Source organism: Epinephelus moara, chromosome 13 (assembly GCF_006386435.1).
Source record: "Epinephelus moara isolate mb chromosome 13, YSFRI_EMoa_1.0, whole genome shotgun sequence".
NCBI lineage: Eukaryota > Metazoa > Chordata > Actinopteri > Perciformes > Serranidae > Epinephelus > Epinephelus moara.
The window spans coordinates 20,994,587-21,012,732 of NC_065518.1; the positions used below are offsets into that span (position 1 = coordinate 20,994,587).

At 41.4% G+C, this 18,146-nt stretch overlaps 1 protein-coding gene across 1 annotated transcript; it reads right to left on the bottom strand.

Annotated features, from left to right (window-relative positions):
- Positions 1-6,692: 6,692 nt before the first annotated feature.
- Positions 6,693-17,541, bottom strand: lrrc4bb (leucine rich repeat containing 4Bb). Its single transcript, XM_050059151.1, has 3 exons — positions 17,077-17,541; positions 12,536-13,150; positions 6,693-12,420 (listed from the first exon to the last, which is right to left on the bottom strand). The coding sequence occupies exons 2-3, from the start codon at positions 12,776-12,778 to the stop codon at positions 10,426-10,428; spliced, it is 2,238 nt and encodes a 745-aa protein (XP_049915108.1). The 5' UTR covers positions 12,779-13,150; positions 17,077-17,541; the 3' UTR covers positions 6,693-10,425.
- Positions 17,542-18,146: the final 605 nt, after the last annotated feature.

Here is an 18,146-nt window from a genome sequence, read left to right on the forward strand (position 1 = left end):
CCAGATCTGCAGAGCTTGCATCCAATTTCTTGAGCATCATCAGGTTAAAAGATAACAGGCCTACCTGGTGTATCTTTCTATATAGAAGACAGTTTGGGGTTGCGCTGCTGTGTGCTTATTTTCCACTGATCCAATCAGTGCAGGTCAAATGACCCACTAGACGAAAAGAAGATGTATCTATGTGGAATGCGCACAGAAGCCATGGGAAGATCAGAGCTATTTCATATCGATGTCATCATCCCATTCAATCAGGACAGACCACAGTCTCATTATCTCTACATATACTATATCGTAAGGCGTTAGAACAAAGCAGTGTTGCATCAATTTCCCAGCATGTAAAGATACTGTAGCGAGCAGCAGCAAAGCTCATGTGGCCTGCAGAGGAGACAAACGCCCACATCCTCCTCTTTCCCCCCAGTACACGTGTTTGTCTGCTTTGACATGTTGTATAAAACTCAATAGATGCATATCAGCCAAGAGTGAAATGAATATTCCTTTGTACATGCTACATACATGTATGAATGCTTGCGCTGCTCGCTACCTGGAGTAGACTGCTGCATGTCAACTGTCTCAGTGTCCTCTCCTCTCAATCAATAACTCATCTCTTGATGTCAATATTGTTATCCCCCATGGGACAAAAATGTCCTTCTTACGGACAAAAGGAGAATAAGCAAGATGGGAGGAAGGGGATGTGAGAAATAGAAAGACGAGTTTGTTCTGCCTTCATAAGTCATTGTGTTATCCGTGCAAGGAATCTCCTTTTTTCTCGGTCAGTGTCCATGGACGTAGCTACTACTACGTAACTACTGTCTGGGTAGAGTAAAGCCAAAACAATGTTAACAGACAGAATGACAGAGCAGTTTTTGTCCCATATCATAAGTGTACTGTGAGTCACAATACACCTATGACGTCATATTATCTCACCTGTAAAGGAAAATAAGAGCGAAAGTCATAAAAAATAAAACCTTTGTGCTGTTAATCATTGGCAAGTATTTTACTCTGAATTCAGCACTCATCTAATCTTAGTTAATTTAAACAGTGGGCCAGTAAATCACACAGAAAAACGTATTTTAATGCCAAAAAACAAACGGAGAAAAAAAAGAAGAGAACAGCTTTTAGCAGATTTTCTTTCAACCTAGTCTCACAGAAAAACACGAAATGACCACAACCTCTTAACACCTCGCTATGTTTGGTGGCAGGCATTGTGTTGGCACCATGGACAACCCGATCTCACTCAGATGTCGTCGAAGTACGGCGCTTGGGCAGTGATTTGCAGCTACAGCCGCTGACGAAAAAGCTATCCTTTAACGCTGGCATGATACGCTGCCGGTTGCCATTGTAGTTTAACAGCACTTGGCGGCGTCAGGGGAAACATGATGGGACAAGAACGAAAGTTAAGGCGGCAAAAGTCTGAGTTCTGGTGGATGGGGCCAACAAACACTGACTTTCACCCGTGAGAGCGGTGTTCACATCCTGTAAGATTCCAAAGCCAAACTCACTGTTCATTTTTCCTAAACCTAACCACGTGTTTTTCTTGCCTAAACCCAACCACATGCGTGAGTTGTTGGAGAAATAAAATGTCAATACCTGTTGTTGTACTGACGTAGTGTGTTTAATTTGAAAGAGACTGTATGTAAATGGTAAATTTCCTGTGAAAATAAAAGTGTATTTTGAAAGCAGACAATACAATAGTAACAGGCATAAGTTGACACAGCGTCCCAGAACATCAGCAACCAACGCACCCAGGGCTTTCACGTTGTATCTGGACATGGAAGGTCCATGACCAAACGTCCATATGTGACGAGGTCAGAGTAAGAATGTGCTGCCATGGACACAATGCCACTCGAAAGTCAATTAGGATCATTTGTTGTAGTGAACACACAAATTACCTGGTTCAACGACGGCACGCGATATGTCATGTTTAAAAATGTTATGTCCCCCAAAGAGTGAGAAAGTCCACTTATAGATAGGAGGTTGGAATGGTGGATGGGTAAACAAACACTGGACTTGGGACACCGCTGTTCGTGTCCAGTGTACATGCTTATGTCCTTTGCGTAGTTACGTCATATAGCGTGACATACTTACGTCCCGTACATTCCAAGCGCAGTTATTTTAACCAAAAACACAATCATTTTCTAAACCTTAACAAGTGGTTTTGGTGCCTTAACCCAACCATGCCACCCATAAATTATTAAACGGGCCTACTGGGCACAGGCCCAGAGGCCAAAACTGTCAGGGTCTCCCCTGGCCTTCATCTGCAAAATGACTAACCAGAAAAAGAGTCAAAATTGCCACAAAAAGATGCACAGATACCAAAAACAGACACAAAATCTGTGCAAAAAATGGGCAAAACAACTACATGGAGACACAAAATAACTACGCAGAGATGTAAAGATACTAGAAAGACACAAAATAACTACAAAAATGGGCAAAACAGCCACATGGAGACACAAAATAAAGAATATATATAAAAAGAAGGAGCCAAAAAGGGACCAAAAAAGACACATAATAACCCCAAAGTGACACAAAACCTCAATAAGATGGATAATGACTAAAGAAAGATGGAAAACAGAAACACAAAAATAGGCAAAACATCATCATCATCTGCCCATGGTGCCACCACCATGTGAAGGTGTTCAGAGGTCATGGTCATCTCATGTTTCTGTGAGATCACAGTGTGTTTTTTTAAGGCAGTTAGATGAGAAGATAAAAGCATATCTTGTGTCTTTGTTGTAAATAAGAAGCTATAGCCAGCAGCTGTTTGACTTAGCTTAGCATAAAAACTAGAAACAGGAAATAGCTTATCTCTGTATGAAGTTAACAAAATACATCTACCATCACCTGGAGAGCTCAGAAATTAACCCTGTACATCTCTGAGATGTAAAAACAACAGGTTGTGGTTTTAAAGGGGGGTTATGTGTCAGACTATTTCTTGTTGTGGATCTTATTGGAGTCTTGTCATCACAGTGAGGTTGCAAACAGCATGTTGTTTTATATATTTTGGGATTTTCTTGTACATATTAAACAAATGAGGTATAAGTTGTTACTTAGTGAGCTGTAAAGGTGCTGCTAGGCAGATTCCATTGCCAGAGCTAGCTGTTTCCCCCTGTTTATGGTCTTTATGCTAAGCTAAGCTAACCGGCTGCTGGCTTTAGGTTCATATTCACTCTAAAGACATGGGAGTGGTATCAGTCTTCTCATCTAACTCACAGCAAGAAAGCAAATTACTATATTTCCCAAACTGACAATTCATTTAACAATTAATGCCAGAGCTGACTGTGTGGCTATAACTGAGGCATCAACAGGGTAAGTAAAAGTCGATATATAATTCAGAGTGCCATAAAAAGCAAAACACCATTACCACACACACAACATTAACCAAGCAAAGTATAAACATCACCCCTATCTGCAGTTATGGTAAATCAATACTCAAGTAAGTGTAATAATCTAATAACAACATCAGCACAGTGCCTGAAAAGTGTGTTTGTGTGGGAGTGCATGCACTGGGGAACAATTTGCTACATACAGTACCTTCCTCCAGTAATTACACGGGAAGTGTCTGTTCATAATGCATGCTGGAAACAAAATATTCATAGGAAAGTAATTACTTCAAATCTCATCTTCTACAAAAGGCCCACAGTGAAACAAGCGTTATTTGTGAGATATTCGCGCACAAACCGCTTTCTTTTTTGTTATTTCTGGTAACATGTAATGTGATTAGGGCGCATTATAAAGTAGCTCATTGTGCGCTGTTTTTTTTTTTTTTTTTTTTTTAAACAGTGTTACAGCATCAAGAGGGATATTTTTGTCTCTGACCCATTAAAGTAAATTAGAGTGTGTGAAATAATCAGACTGATTTCAACAAAATTTGCAGCATTTTTAAGATTTTAAGAAATGTATGTTACACATTAATAAATAAAACTATTAGGTCTTGCAGTGCTTGGGCATGTGAGAAATCAATCTGAGCCCATTGACACATATACACAGCAGCTCTATTCCACACCACTTCAGCAGCATTTAATGGAAAGAGAAACAAACACTGCTTTTTTTTCCGGGTGACATGTCTTGTTGGTTAGGTTGAGTGTTTTATCCCCTGTAGAGGTGAAGAACTGTCTGGGGCTCCTGAGTGCTCGCGAAGTACACTACATACATACATCCTCCCCTGAAGTATGTTTGTGTATCCTCTCACTCTGGATTATTAATTCAGATCTTTGGGTGAGGAAGGAAACAATATTCCCAAGTCCAAATGATCTGCCGCATGGCTCTTAATGATACTGGGAGAAGAGGGGGAAATCTAAATATAGACGGAAACAAAAGCAAAGTATGATCAGTACAGTGTGAGAAAGCCCTCTGAGAACAGTAGGCTCATAATTCACCAACATAGTTTCATGTAATAACAGTCAAAGACTGAATCTTTAAACAAAGAGCAGAGTTTTAAATCAAAAGGCTTCTGGTTCCCTTTTATCCATGCACACAAAGTAGGTCCAACTGGGTCACTGTCATCTTTTCCTCACACTTTCCATAATACTTTGGATTCTCAGTCCGAGCTAAGCCTGCTAACGGTTCTGTGTAGTCCATCCTCGTATAAACAATGCCTAAATAGGCCACGGAATCTATACTTAGTTTTTTTCGCTATGCCTGCAGCCCACACGGCTGTATCGAACACATTACGCACATGTGTTTTTTTCCCCCTGCATCCTTTAAAGTGTGAAGAAATAAAAGGCTGTCACATTTTCATGGTTCCTCGATCAGCAGAGATGCAGCCCACAGACTCTGACACCTCTGCTTCACAGTAGAGTTTATGTTGTGTCCCCACAGACTCTGCAGTCTGTCTGTGGGCCAGGGGAGCTGGGGAATCCCTGGAGAAACACACAGCTGGGAGGGTTATTGAATTTGAAGGGAAAAGACAGCATAGAGAAAAGGAGAGGCGAGTGCGGGCACTGTGGGTTTCTAGAAAATGACTGCACCATAGGCGCGCAGAGAGAGATGTCGATGCACTTTTACATTTCCCAAACAGGAATCCGGTTTTCCTCTTTTCTCTTTGATACACTGCGTAGCTTGGATTTACAAGGGGGAGTTTATGTTGGTAATGCACCTCCTGTGGATACGGTTGCTTTATGCTGCAGGGGCTGGAACTGGCATTTTTAAATTCCACCTTTTCTAATTCGAAATTAACCTTCTCCATCACATTACACTCATGCCAAGATCACAGAACGCTCTGAATGTATTTGCATTTGAGCATTTCTCTTTCATCTTCAGCGCATATTAATGTATTCTTTTCTGCTGCATGCACACTCTGTGCTCACTTCACCCCCACTTCATATAGCATTCATTGTATGTTTGCTCACTATTACCACAAGCTGAGAAACGGCAAAAAGCTGCAGAGCACAGATATTAATAATCTCCTTGAAAATTAGTCACCTCAAGGTGTCACAAAACATTTGGTTTTTTATCTTTGCTTTGGGTTACAGTCGTTAGAAAATACTATGATGTAACCATAGTACACTGTAGCTGTCGTTTCTGTTGCTACTTCAACATACAGGCCTTTAATATTATTTCCAAGAAGTCTCATGGGGGACTGAGCTCTCTGGGGACCAGAGTACAAGCCAAGAACAATTACATTCAAGAAAATGACTTTACATAGTGCCCCCTAAGACATTTCAAATACAATCTCGCTGCTGTAAGGCCCAAACAATTTATCTAAACATATCATTCCAATTCACTGCCATGGTTCATGGCTGATGCATTTGTTGTTACATGAATCCCTCGAGGTTGCTGTTTCGTAATGTGGGTTAGACTTGCACTGCACAGCGGACATCTGTGATAGTCTATACAGTTTACCTACGAGTCTAAAATAAGTTAAAATAAAATCAAATCCGGACTGGAACATGCAGACGTACTGAAGAACAGAATACAACACAGTGAAGCGGAGCTCAAATTTGTCGACCCTTTCAAGATAAGAACCAGTGATAATGATGTGTTAATTAAGCCCTGCACATAAAAATGAGTTAGTGCACTTCATGTGGAGATGTCAGCAACATAACCTAAATCCACTCAGTTCCGTTCACCCTTGCCTTGCGTATAGGAAATGTCTAATTATTCACTAAATGGATCTAATCTTGTTTGTTTTCCCTTTACCTATTTGTCAGATTTGCAAATTCACAACGCATGCTAATAATAAAAAAAATGGCAGAGCGAGTTTATGTACAATTACGCTAATGTAACATGATGGACCACTTGATTTATGGCGGTTGCCATGCTGCAATGATTACAGGATGTAATAGTGTTGCGTTGAATGACTGTACCTCTACAGCCGCCCCTCTTAATCAATTAGCCAACTGATTTGTTAATAGGATTTCAATCAGCGAGATCAGATGTTTTTATTCCTAGAAAATTACCACCTTATAATACAATCTTTGAAGTTTGTGTTTGTTCTTGTTCCATAATTACGGATATCTGCAGTTCGAGAAATTTCCAAAATTCCCTATAGCTACATATTCCCATGACTTTTGCATGTACCAGCTTTTACACACTGTGCACATAGGGGTACAAGAGGCCAACTGCTTCCAAGTATAACCGTATTTTGAAAGTGTGTTTCCTGTTTGCTGATTCAGTAAATTGGTGTGAAAAGACAGAAATAATAGCAACAAAATACAGTGTCAACACAGTAGTTGTTAGGACTTTTTTTTCCATTTTGTTTTATAAAATTTCACGCAATAACTTATTTGAAACATCGTCATGTTAAACTTGTTAACTCATTTCTCATTTAGTTAGTTGTGGTGCTCTGCAGGATGAAATCACAACAAAGAATGAAAAGTGGCATATGTCTCTAATAGCAGAATAACTCCTTACAGCGGGCGTCAAAACCAAAGTCACAGAAGTAGCAAACAGTGAAATAATATACCTCTCAGTCATTGCATGACAGTCATTGAAGTGCAAGTACAGCACATGTTGATTTTTGCCATAATTGAAGAAATACACTCTTCTGCCACACTGTGTACCTGGATGAATGCGTGAAAAAAATTACATTTAATGACAATACATAAAGACCCAAATTGATAATATCACATACTGAGATACAACCAACAACTGGAAAAGAAGAAAGAAAGAAAAAAACACAAAATGACATTTTTTTTATCATTATTTTGTATTAAAGAAATCTAAATTTCTCTAGAGCTTAACACTGTTCTCTCCCTCTCTTTTTTAAAAAGCTTTTAAAATGGACCCAGGTCATTTTTTTTCTTTTTTTACATTGTTTTATCAAACAACACAGCTTACCTTTAAAGGACCAAAAGGTCAGTCCATTTTCTTGTCTTGCAATTTGGTGTCTCAGATATGATAATCCTTTTCATTAAGGAGCTTTGCTTCCGACAAACCAAGAAATGTCATCTGGGCTGAAGCATCCATTGTAAGCAACGGATGGTGCAGAGGACACACATATGCGAGTACTCCATCTGTAGCCAAGCTGCATCAATTCACCACCATATATATAATACAGCGAGGTACAGTTGCCCAATATGCACATATTCAAATTCCAGTCTCAAGCTTGTGATCTTCATTAAAAGGGGGTCATACGTTTGTTATTAACATTACTGCTGCAGAATGAGCCTCCTTTTAAATCGCATCAATATGTACAATGGCAGCCACTATACTAAGATGTAACAAAGCCCTTCTGCATTTCCTCCAAATGTTAATAATAATGATGATAACTGTGCATGTTGCCAGCATGTCCAGAGGTATGAAAGGAACATTTCTCCGCTGATTGGGTGAGTCACCATCCTAATAAAACACAGTAGCGCTCAGGTAAGAAGATTTTGTTCCACAGTTAACATGCAGGAATGCGCCCCTCACACACAAGCACACAAGGAGGTATCTAGTATGCTCTTTGAAATCCGACGGCAGAGCCACCAAATGTAGCACATCAAGGGAGCGGCCCATATGTTGTGTCTTTAGCCTTCATTTATATTCTATTTGTGTCTCTGTGGGGCTACGGTTGAACCCTGCCCACTAGATCCTTCTGTGGGGTCGCAACACATTTACATTTACTATGCTTTTGAATGAGATTCACAGCCAGCAAGTTGAGGAAAAAAACATGGCTGCAATTTAGACAACCTGAGTTATTTGATCAATCGGTGTACAAGTGGTATTGCAGGTATAACCAGACATGTTTTTGTTTTTTTTAAAGATGGCTCAGATGTTTGCTGTTAAACAGAACGAACGTGGTGTGCATTGATGCGGAAGATGTTCCTTTCATGGATTAACCTCTGTGACAGTGCAATCTGGTTGGGTTTTGTCTGATACCATCACTCACATTATCATCACTATTATTACTATTCCTCAGTGTTCCTTTTCTTCCAATAAGTGTGGGCTCGTTGCCGATAAGAAAAACCATCATCACTCACATAAAACAGCTCTTATATAGATCTGAGGGAGGGGTGCAACAGAAAAAAAGAACAGCAAAATCACATACAGAGCTGCATTACAGTTGAAAACCTTGTTGATATGATTTTGTTGATAATACTATCTCAGGTACATTTATCTGGAATAACTGGTCCAGTTTGTGCTCAATTGCAACAAACATTTTAGGCTCCTGCTTGATGAAAGCGAAAAAAAGAATAATTTATTAAATATAGTTCTTTCAATTCTTCTTCCCATTTTCAAACTAACATTAAAGGATTGCCATGGGAGAAGCCTACTGAGGGCTAATTTCAGACAAAAGCGCCTTCATTAAGGATAAGTCATCGTCTAGTTCTGTTAAAAACACTCATTTTGCAAAACCAGTGGTGTACATCTATAGGAGAGCGCCTTAAAAGCCTGTCTGAACATGTTAATAGAGCAGATGGCACCTATCATTACCAGGATGACTAATGGCTAAACCACAAACCATACATTCAATCCAGGTTTAGCACCGAGGCCTGCATAATGTCTCACTCTTTACTTGTGTGGTTGCCATATTGACCCGCCACAACCCAATATATGATTGATTTATTTCACACGTAATGATACATGGCTAGACAACTGTACACATTATATCAAACTAACAAAAATAAAGAAATACATAGTTGAAACGCAAGAAGCGTAAATGGCATTTAACATATGAAAGTTACACTGTAAAAATGTGGATCTTACAATTGTCATACAACCAGACATTATTATTATTAATATACTGTACATTTCCATTCATTCCAATCATCCTAAGATGGATGTTTAATCCCTTCTTGAATGCTGCTGCAGATAGATGTCTAATCATCCTTGTGACAGCATTTTATGGCATGATTATGGTAACCATGAGCAAGGAGGTCATATCAAATTCCTGTCTAAAAGCAAATATCTGGCTACTGATCTGATTCAAATAACACATTGTCAACACTTTATTTCACCCATACAGGTCTTTGCATTGGATCACCTTTCCTTGTTTGTGGAACATCGTTTTTAAACCATTATTTGATGCTGGCATTTAAGTATCAGAATTGTCGATTCAAATACCAAGTAGCTGGCTTTTACAAAATACATAATACACTCTCAGAACACAAAAGTTTGTCATGATTATTACTGAAGCAACAGAAAAAAGTTTGTCAAACAGAGATCTGCATTTACTGTTCTACAACCTAAATGGACTTCATGTCACAAAGCCAATTCAAAGATTCACAATGAGTGTTGCAATTGAGCCCTTATGTTTCTGAGAAGTAGCCAAACTTAAAACATGTATCATAACCAACCTCCACCATCGCCGCCCCTGATTATTCACAAAGAAACAAACTATACCAGCTTATACATCCACCCCAAAATATCTCTGCATCGGAGTCTGCAATGATACATATTTAAATGAAAATATATTTATATAATTTGTGGATTTTTCACAGTAGTTTGTACTGCACTGTACCTTTTTGTCCATCTATTTATGCCTACATAATTGTCACCTTGAGGGAGTCTATTGAGTCACTTGAGAGAGAGTGTGGCTTGTGTTTTGTGTGGAAGAAAAATGTCTCTTGGATTTTTGTTCTGTAATATCTCCGATCTTCAGTGTGGTAAGTGCTGTGCATGTCTTTCATCTCTGCCGGCCAACAACGATTTGGGGACTGATTACTCTGAAAGGCTAGTTTTTCCCTACGAGAACACAGCTTGTAGAAACTGCAAAAAACATTTGCTTTGGCACAGATTTACATTGTAGCAATGTCCATTCCTTGATCTCCATGGCCATGATCGTTACTACAAACACAAGTGGCCCATTGTGGTAATCCTTGGCTCAGTACACTGTCACGGATAAGTCTATGTGTTTGTGTATTGCCGTGTCAGTCTATCCTCTCTCCTGGTGTAATGTCAATGCACTCTAGTGTCTAATCATTCCGCGCATAAACCCAACATCAATCCCCTCTCTGTCTCTGACTCTTGCTCACTCTCTCTCTATACTCTCGCCTTTTGTTTTTAGATCTGAGTTTCTTGGACGTTTTCCTTCGAGCTCCCCTTGAAGAGAAGAGGCTCCATTTGGGGATTCTGGTTTTGGCCCATGAAACCCTTGATCGATCCATGTAAGCCCATGGTAGGCATGGGGAGAGACATCGGCAGCGGTGGGGACATAGAACAGGGGTTGATGTTGGTGCCATTGCCTGATGAGGAGAGCAAATTAGATGTAGAGATTGGGACTGAGGTACAGGAGATGGGGATATCCTGGCCTTGCTGGTTCTTGCTATTGAGCATCCCTCCTGGTCCCATCCCCTCGGAGCCAATACTAAGACCCATCACGTTGTTGTTGAAATGATGGGTCTTGTAGTAATGGTTGAGAGTATCTGTACGGCCAATGTTGGGAAGGTTGACTATCTCTGGATGATGTATCCTTAGGGTTCCTTCTCCGCTGCCAGATTTGATTGTTGAACCACCTGAGATGCCGCTCCCGGCCCCAGCTCCAATCTCATCTTCCACATTGACAATCTCGATGGCTCTGGCAGGGCCGTGGTGCTTGTGCAGCTGGTGTTGCTTCCGGAGTTTATAGAAGACCACCAACATTACAGCTGCCATAAAGGTAATGGCCACGAAGCAACCGATGATGATCTTAGTTGTTTTCATTACATCATCCAGACCTGGAATGTTAGTTACATCCATTATGGACACAGTCACTGCATTTTCATTAGCTCTGTTGGCTCGTGGGGACAGTGAGGAAAGAGAGGAGAGAGAAGGCGATATAGTGATGCCAGGTCGGCCTTCTAACACCCCTCTTTGAACAGTAGGATTAGGGAAATCTATGAAGGTCTCATTAATATACTGTCTTGCTGAGTTCTCTTCGTCTCCTCTCACTGTCTCCACTGTTTCCACAGTGACAGTGGTGAAATAGCTGTAGCTGTTGCTGGGGTCTGAAGCAGACACATTGAGCACGGCGGTCGCAGTGGTGTTTCCAGCGGAGTTGGTTACCATGCAGGTGTACTGCCCGGTGTCCTGCACGGTCACGTTTGTGAAGTTCAGCGTTCCGTCATGAAGCACTGAGATCCTAACTCGGTATGATCCGTGGGTCATCAGAGTACCATTCGGAGTGAACCAATTTACAGAGGTCATCGAGGTTCCAGTACGACATTTCAGCTCAGCGGCCATGCCCTCAGTGACATTGAGGTCAGTGGGCGGCTCAACGATCACTGGGGCATAGCAGGTAAAGTGGCTCTGGTCTAACTCCCCTATGTATTTGCCTTTTAGACCTGGGGGCGCGTGGCATCGAGCACAACATGTGGTGTTGCTGGGAACTGTTTCCTTCAGCCACCAGCTGAGCCACAGCACATCACAGTTGCACACCCAAGGGTTGTGGTTGAGATGTACCCTCTCCAACTGATGCAAAGGGGTGAAGAGGTCATGGGGCAGAGAATGCAGGGAATTGTGGGAAAGGTTGAGCTCCTCCAAGTTTTTGAGGTCATCAAAAGCATTGCGTTCAATGACCGACACTCTGGAGTGCATCAACCACAGCTTGCGAAGTGATACCAGGCCTTGAAAGGATCCGGGCCTAACTATTCCCAGCTGGTTCCCCGACAGCTCCAACTCCTCTAATCGAACTAGTGGGGTGAGGTTAGGGATGTCCTTCAAGCCACACATGCCAAGATTCAAGAAGCGCAAGTTGACCAGACCTTCGAAGGCAGCCTCTGAGATGAAATCCAGCTTCCTGAGTTCCCCCAGATCGAGACGGCGTAAAGAGGGAACACGGTGAAAGGCAAACGCCGGCAGTGTCTCGATGGGGTTGTTTCGTAGCCATAGTTCCCTTAGCTTGCTGAGGTACTCAAAGGCTTGCGACGGCACCACTGTGAGGCGGTTGTCAAAAAGCTCCAGAGTGTTGAGGTTGGGAAGGCCATTGAAAGCTCCCACCTCGATTTGCCGGATGTGGTTCTTGGAGAGCTGGAGGATTTCCAAATGCCGCAGGTGCTTAAATGTGTCAGACTTGATCACCTGGTGTGGAAACAAAAACACGGAAGCATGTTGTAGCAACATCAGAATTACTGCTGTCAACATTTATTAATTCACTCTGAATTCATGGTCAGTTTGTAGGTGAAGCCATATTTACCTGAATTGTGTTCTCTTGTAGATTGAGGTATCTTGTGTTCTCTGAAATACTGTCTGGGACTTGATCTAAACTCTTCCTTGTACAGATGACACGGCTCGCCTGATTGGAGCAGGTACAGGGAGTGGGGCAAGGGGGTGCTGCCTCTGTCAGCTGAGGTCCATGGTTGTGAAACCACAACAAAAGCTGGACCAACCAGAGGAGGGGGGAAGGGGTACAGGGGCTGGTCACCATGACAACACGCATGGCAACTGAGTCATGACCCACCCCTATTGCTATGATGTTGATAAGTCACCTCCAAACAGGGGGAATTAAGTGCTTCTCTTGATGTTCATATTTTATGCTCTTATTCTGTTTTTTTTTCTCCTTCAAGCAGTCGCTTTAAAAATGGAGAGGGAAAAAGTGTAATGTTATATTAAATACTCTATTTATTATTAATATATTCTTATTTTACTTTGCTCATGCTTCTTTGACTATCAAACACCTTGTTCTTTTCAACAAGTCATTTTAGGGAACTCTGTATTTTTTTGTTCCCATGACAATTATTAGAACAGAAGTCAAATTTGGGGGAGGGTTTGCTCTTGAATGTGTTGTCTCTGTTGAGGCTGTTGCTTCTCACTGTAGGGGGAAGAGAGAAAAGGAGAGAGAGGAAGGAGGTCAAGTAAGTGCACAGTGCAGTAGCTTTAAGATATTAGCCTAGCACATACATGCATGTATTCCCAGAACTGAATTTAAATCTTAAAATATTACAATGCCCTGTCGCCAGAGTGTATGACAAGCTGGGTCAGGCTTTTTTTCTCTTTCTTAGGAGGTGGCTCTCAAATTGTGGCCTGTAGCCTAACTGGTGAGTCAGCTGCCATTTTCTTCATAGGTTGAACTTAACATCTGGGTCATGGGCTGAAATGGCCACAAAATCCTAAAACCTCAAGCTGGGTCACTAGTGCTGCAGCAGAGCCATTAGTCTCGTCGTATACTTTATGATACTGGTACGCTTCTAAGTCAGATGCATACTGACAGAAGTAGAATCTCACATTTAAAAGTATGCCAAGTTGTTGAATGCAATTACAACTGCTGCTGGGATTCATGCGGACCTAAGGTTAATGCAGGCATTCACGCAATCCATCACAAGGCAGCAGCAGTAATTTAGCAATTAAGATATGAAGGAATGATTTTCGACTTCTAAAATGTTACTGCAGTGCACATGCTGTGCACAATAAGCAATGCACAGTCAAACAAGGTCCCCAGCCACTAAAGTTGATGAACCAAACATGAAAATAACAACTAGATTGTGATCAAGGAAAAATAAAAGATGGTACAAAAATACTTTTAGGGCTTTTAAATGTGTAACTGTGTGTATGTGGTTAAGAGGGTGTCGCACAGAAATGGCTGCAAGCATCAGCAGACTCACTAAATTTAGAAAAGGTTGGGCAGTTTCCCTTTAAATGATTAGACCAGAAAGAAAGTGTTCATTGTTTTCTCAAGCACGTTATGTTCGACACTGTGACTCTCGCAGTCACAAGCCTGTGCTGTCTGTTGAAAACAAATGAGACGAGCTCTGTTACATGTCACTTATATCACCACTGTGTTACCATTATTGATATTTGACATCTTGGATACATTCTCCTAACGTTTGTACTCTCTAATAAACAGGTTATTTTCTTTTAAAAAAAAAAAAGGCTCCATGGCAGTCCTTAGCATCTCTTCTCCTATGCAGCGACGATGCATGCGCTCCTAGAAACACGGTTGCTGTGGCAACCTGCTCACTCACCATCTTGTGTTTTTACTGTCCAGTGCCCTATTCCACATTACTGTGTTTAGCTGAGCCTGATGAACATTTGCTGTTCAAAACTGATCAACAGCACCTTTGTGGTGCCAAAATCAACTTATATTTGACTTAAAGATGATTCCCATCACAGCATCCGGTGTTACACCGCATGTAAAATCAACAGTCTTGATGCCTCTGTCGAGAGGAACCGAAACTGACTACATATGAAAACATATATTTGCATAAGTGCAGGGAGACCTGAGAAAGCACATAGTTCAACCTTGGCCTTCAATATCACAACAGAGGGAGCAGATTTGTCATGAATCTTAATATCTACAAGGTCTGAGGATTAGGTCAACATCAGTCTTTATTAAAAACACAGCTCTGAGAACTCTTAAAGCAGCTATTAAGAAAGCTCATAAGGGAGTGTGTGCTAAAAATAGACATTTTAGATGCTCTGCACATCCCACAGACTTTCTCTCTCTCTCCAGCACACACAGATATTCACACATCCATATCTACAACCACCCTAACTGTAACTGCCACAGAGAAACAACACCATCTCCAATCACAAAATGTAGATTCATGAACCTAGCCCCTTTTGCTGCACTCCTCATTATGGTGTTCTTTACACCGCTGTCCCTCCTTGAAGACTCTCCTTCTCATCCCCATCCAGCAGGTAATTATGCATTCCAATAATCTGACTGTGAGTTGAAAAAATAAAATGTCTCCCCCAGACGTTAGATTTGTGTGTGATCCAGAGTGACGGTTTGATAGCTACAATGTTTTTAGCTCAACGGAAAAATGATTCATGTTAGCATTAAAACACAACATCATTAGCTGGTCAAAGAATTGATCACACCAGAGCTCTCATAACACAATTTGTTTTTCATACACTGGAGCGTTATATACACTAGTAAAGTGGTGCTTTTTCTTTTTTTAATTCCAATGGGGCTGTTTTGTAGATAACAGCAGGTGAATGTGATTGAAGAGTGCCATTTCTTAATTTCTCCTGCCACTTCTACCACTCTTGAAATGCACAAATACAGAGTTTGGGCAGTTGTATTCAGCAAAAATATGTTCTCATATAGGTCTAAAAATACTGCAATGGTGTTTCTTTCATTGCATCAATACAGAAAAGATGCATTTCCCATTAGACACAAGCCTTGGGAAGCTGTCAGTAATAAGCTGTTTGATTTTTCCTTAATATAATATTGAATAAGAACAAAAAGTCTATTGAATAAATTGATGTTTTGTCTCTGTATTAGGTGGCAAAAGTCACTATGGGGGAGACAGTAAAAACAATCTATGTAAAACACCACACAGGGTAAAATTGGATGGGGGGAGAGACCTTGAATCTGCCAGCAGGACGCCTGTTGCCTTGACCTCCCCATCTTCGAGTTCTCCACAAGAACAACAGCACACACCGATGATGGTCTTTATTTTTAGATCATTACACCTTGACTCATCTGAGGGGCCAATTCCTCTTCGCCAGAGGCCTTCATCCTCATCCTTGTGCAAAATGTGTTTCCTTTAGCTTTATGACATCCAGACTGCATTGTTGTTGTTGTCGTTTCCTCCATCCAGTTTCACGCAAAGGTATTTCTCTTTCCTGATCTTAGCCGTTTTTCCATGTCAAGAGCAGATTGCAACCATGTAGATATTGATTATTCGATCAGGCCTGAGAAAGCGCTCAGTCGTGAAAAGACAAATTAGCTGCAAGCTGCTGACCAATTGCTACAAACCAATCACATCATCGTAAGCGCGTGATTGTATCAATGCCCATGCTCTCCACAACAGAGTCATTAAGGTTTATGAAGAGGCAAAAATCGTGGTGTTGTTTTCAATAAACACAGAGGCTCTGGGGTTTGTGGGATGCTTCCTGTGTGCCTACACAAGGCCCAATTAGACCTCATGTATTTACAGATGGTCTCGAATGAACACAAAGCGACACAGGTGCAGCAGGGCCAACATCATCTGCTGTAACTATGACAACACTAGATTGATTCAGGACGTGGGAATCAGGGGTAGGATGGGACGCATTTCACCAGTATGGTAACAACCAGCGCCTTTAAAGAGAGGAATAAAAATGCAGGTTCATGCCAAATATTTTAAACTTTCAGCTGATGATTTATATATTCCCCAAATTTTCTGATATCAACTCGTGGATTTAAAAAAAAAAGGCACAACCTGACCATTTTTCTCCTGCAGTCGCAACCTCTAATCTGCAATCTCTCCTCATCATATAGCCTCTAGCATAATATCTCCTACAATTCAACAGAATGGCCTTATTCATCTATGCAGCTGCGCTCACTACGGCGCACCTTCTCGGAACGCAATTGAAATTCTGAATAGGCCTAATTCTGCACATGCTGCATTACAAAATGGCTTGCATCCATTCTCTCTTCAGGGTAATGACAACATGACTGCACCCAAAAAAACAATCCATAGGCTCACTATTTTCCTTTTCTCCTTTTTCTCCCTTCCAAAATGATATGTGTGAACATGTGAAACGCACAGGCTTACATAAGAATCAATGTTATTTCAATACATTTGCAAGCACCACCACAGCTTTATTCCACTGACATCGACTGGATCTTTTGCTGGTATTAATTATTTACTCGAGTTATAATGAATCTGTGCGACCTTTGCGCGTTTCACCGTCCAATCTTTGTCGTCTCGTGACTGATTCCAGCACCCGTGCAGATTAGGTAACATATGCAATAATTACGCCGGCCATTTCAGTCCCTTCTACCTGTACAACCCAACATACACGTACCGTAATGTTTCGGCGGCTGCGGCGTGAGGTCGATGGTTTTCTCTTCTCGTCCCTTTCTCCCGATCGCCAGTTTTCCAACCTCGCTGTCTCTCCTTTTTTCCTCTTCCCCTAAATTGATTCGCTTGTTTCCACGGCTGTAAGCTGGCTCTTGTTCTTGTAGGCTATTCCGCAGCGCCAACGCAACGCGGGGGGCTACAGTCAGTGATGGCAGGTTAAAAGATGAACACAATCCACACACAGACACACACACACATTCACACACACGGGGAGAAGGAGGGGGGGAAAAAACAAGAGATCAGATTAAGGGTCGTTGGAGGAAAATGATGTTAGTATTATCACATTTAGGGAACGAGGTCTGGGACGAGTGCATCCATGCGCCTTATCATCCTTGGAGAGGAACGCAGGCAGCAAACGCGACGGCGCCCGGTGGGCAGAGCATTTTGCGTCCAGCATAAGCGGCTCTTTACGCACATTCCGTATGTTTCCGTCTGAATCCCACTAAGGCAGCATTAGAAGAACAGATGAAGGACCAACGACTTATGGATGTACCTTCATTCTTTAGATGATTTCAACATTTATCCTCTCTGAATATTGAGGGCTCATTATAGTCTGGATTGTTTTAGTCTACTCTCCAACATATGCATGTAATGCATATAGCCTAGTGACATATTCATTAATATGACTCAGCAGCACTGAATGATTAGCAGGGTAAATTGAGTCAGCATGTCTCTCCCTATGTGAAATTTCATGCATTATATTTTTTGGACATTTTTTCAATGGCGTAACAGACACCTGTTTACTGCTGAAGCAACCGGCCAAAACATCTGCAGTAAGAAACATTTCCGCTCCATTGAGTCTTAAACAGTTTCACAGGCCTACTAATGTCCATTTTCATAATGAATGTGCAGTGCTAGCACATGCATTTTTTAGTAATGGCCAGCTAAGATTAAATCTAGCAAACTAATGAGGTCTGTTTTCTGCAGTCTTTGCATATGAGTATTAATTTATTTTTCTTTCCCCAAAGCAGTCCTCTGTGGTGGATTTAAAGCTGGGAGTCACCACCAGTATTA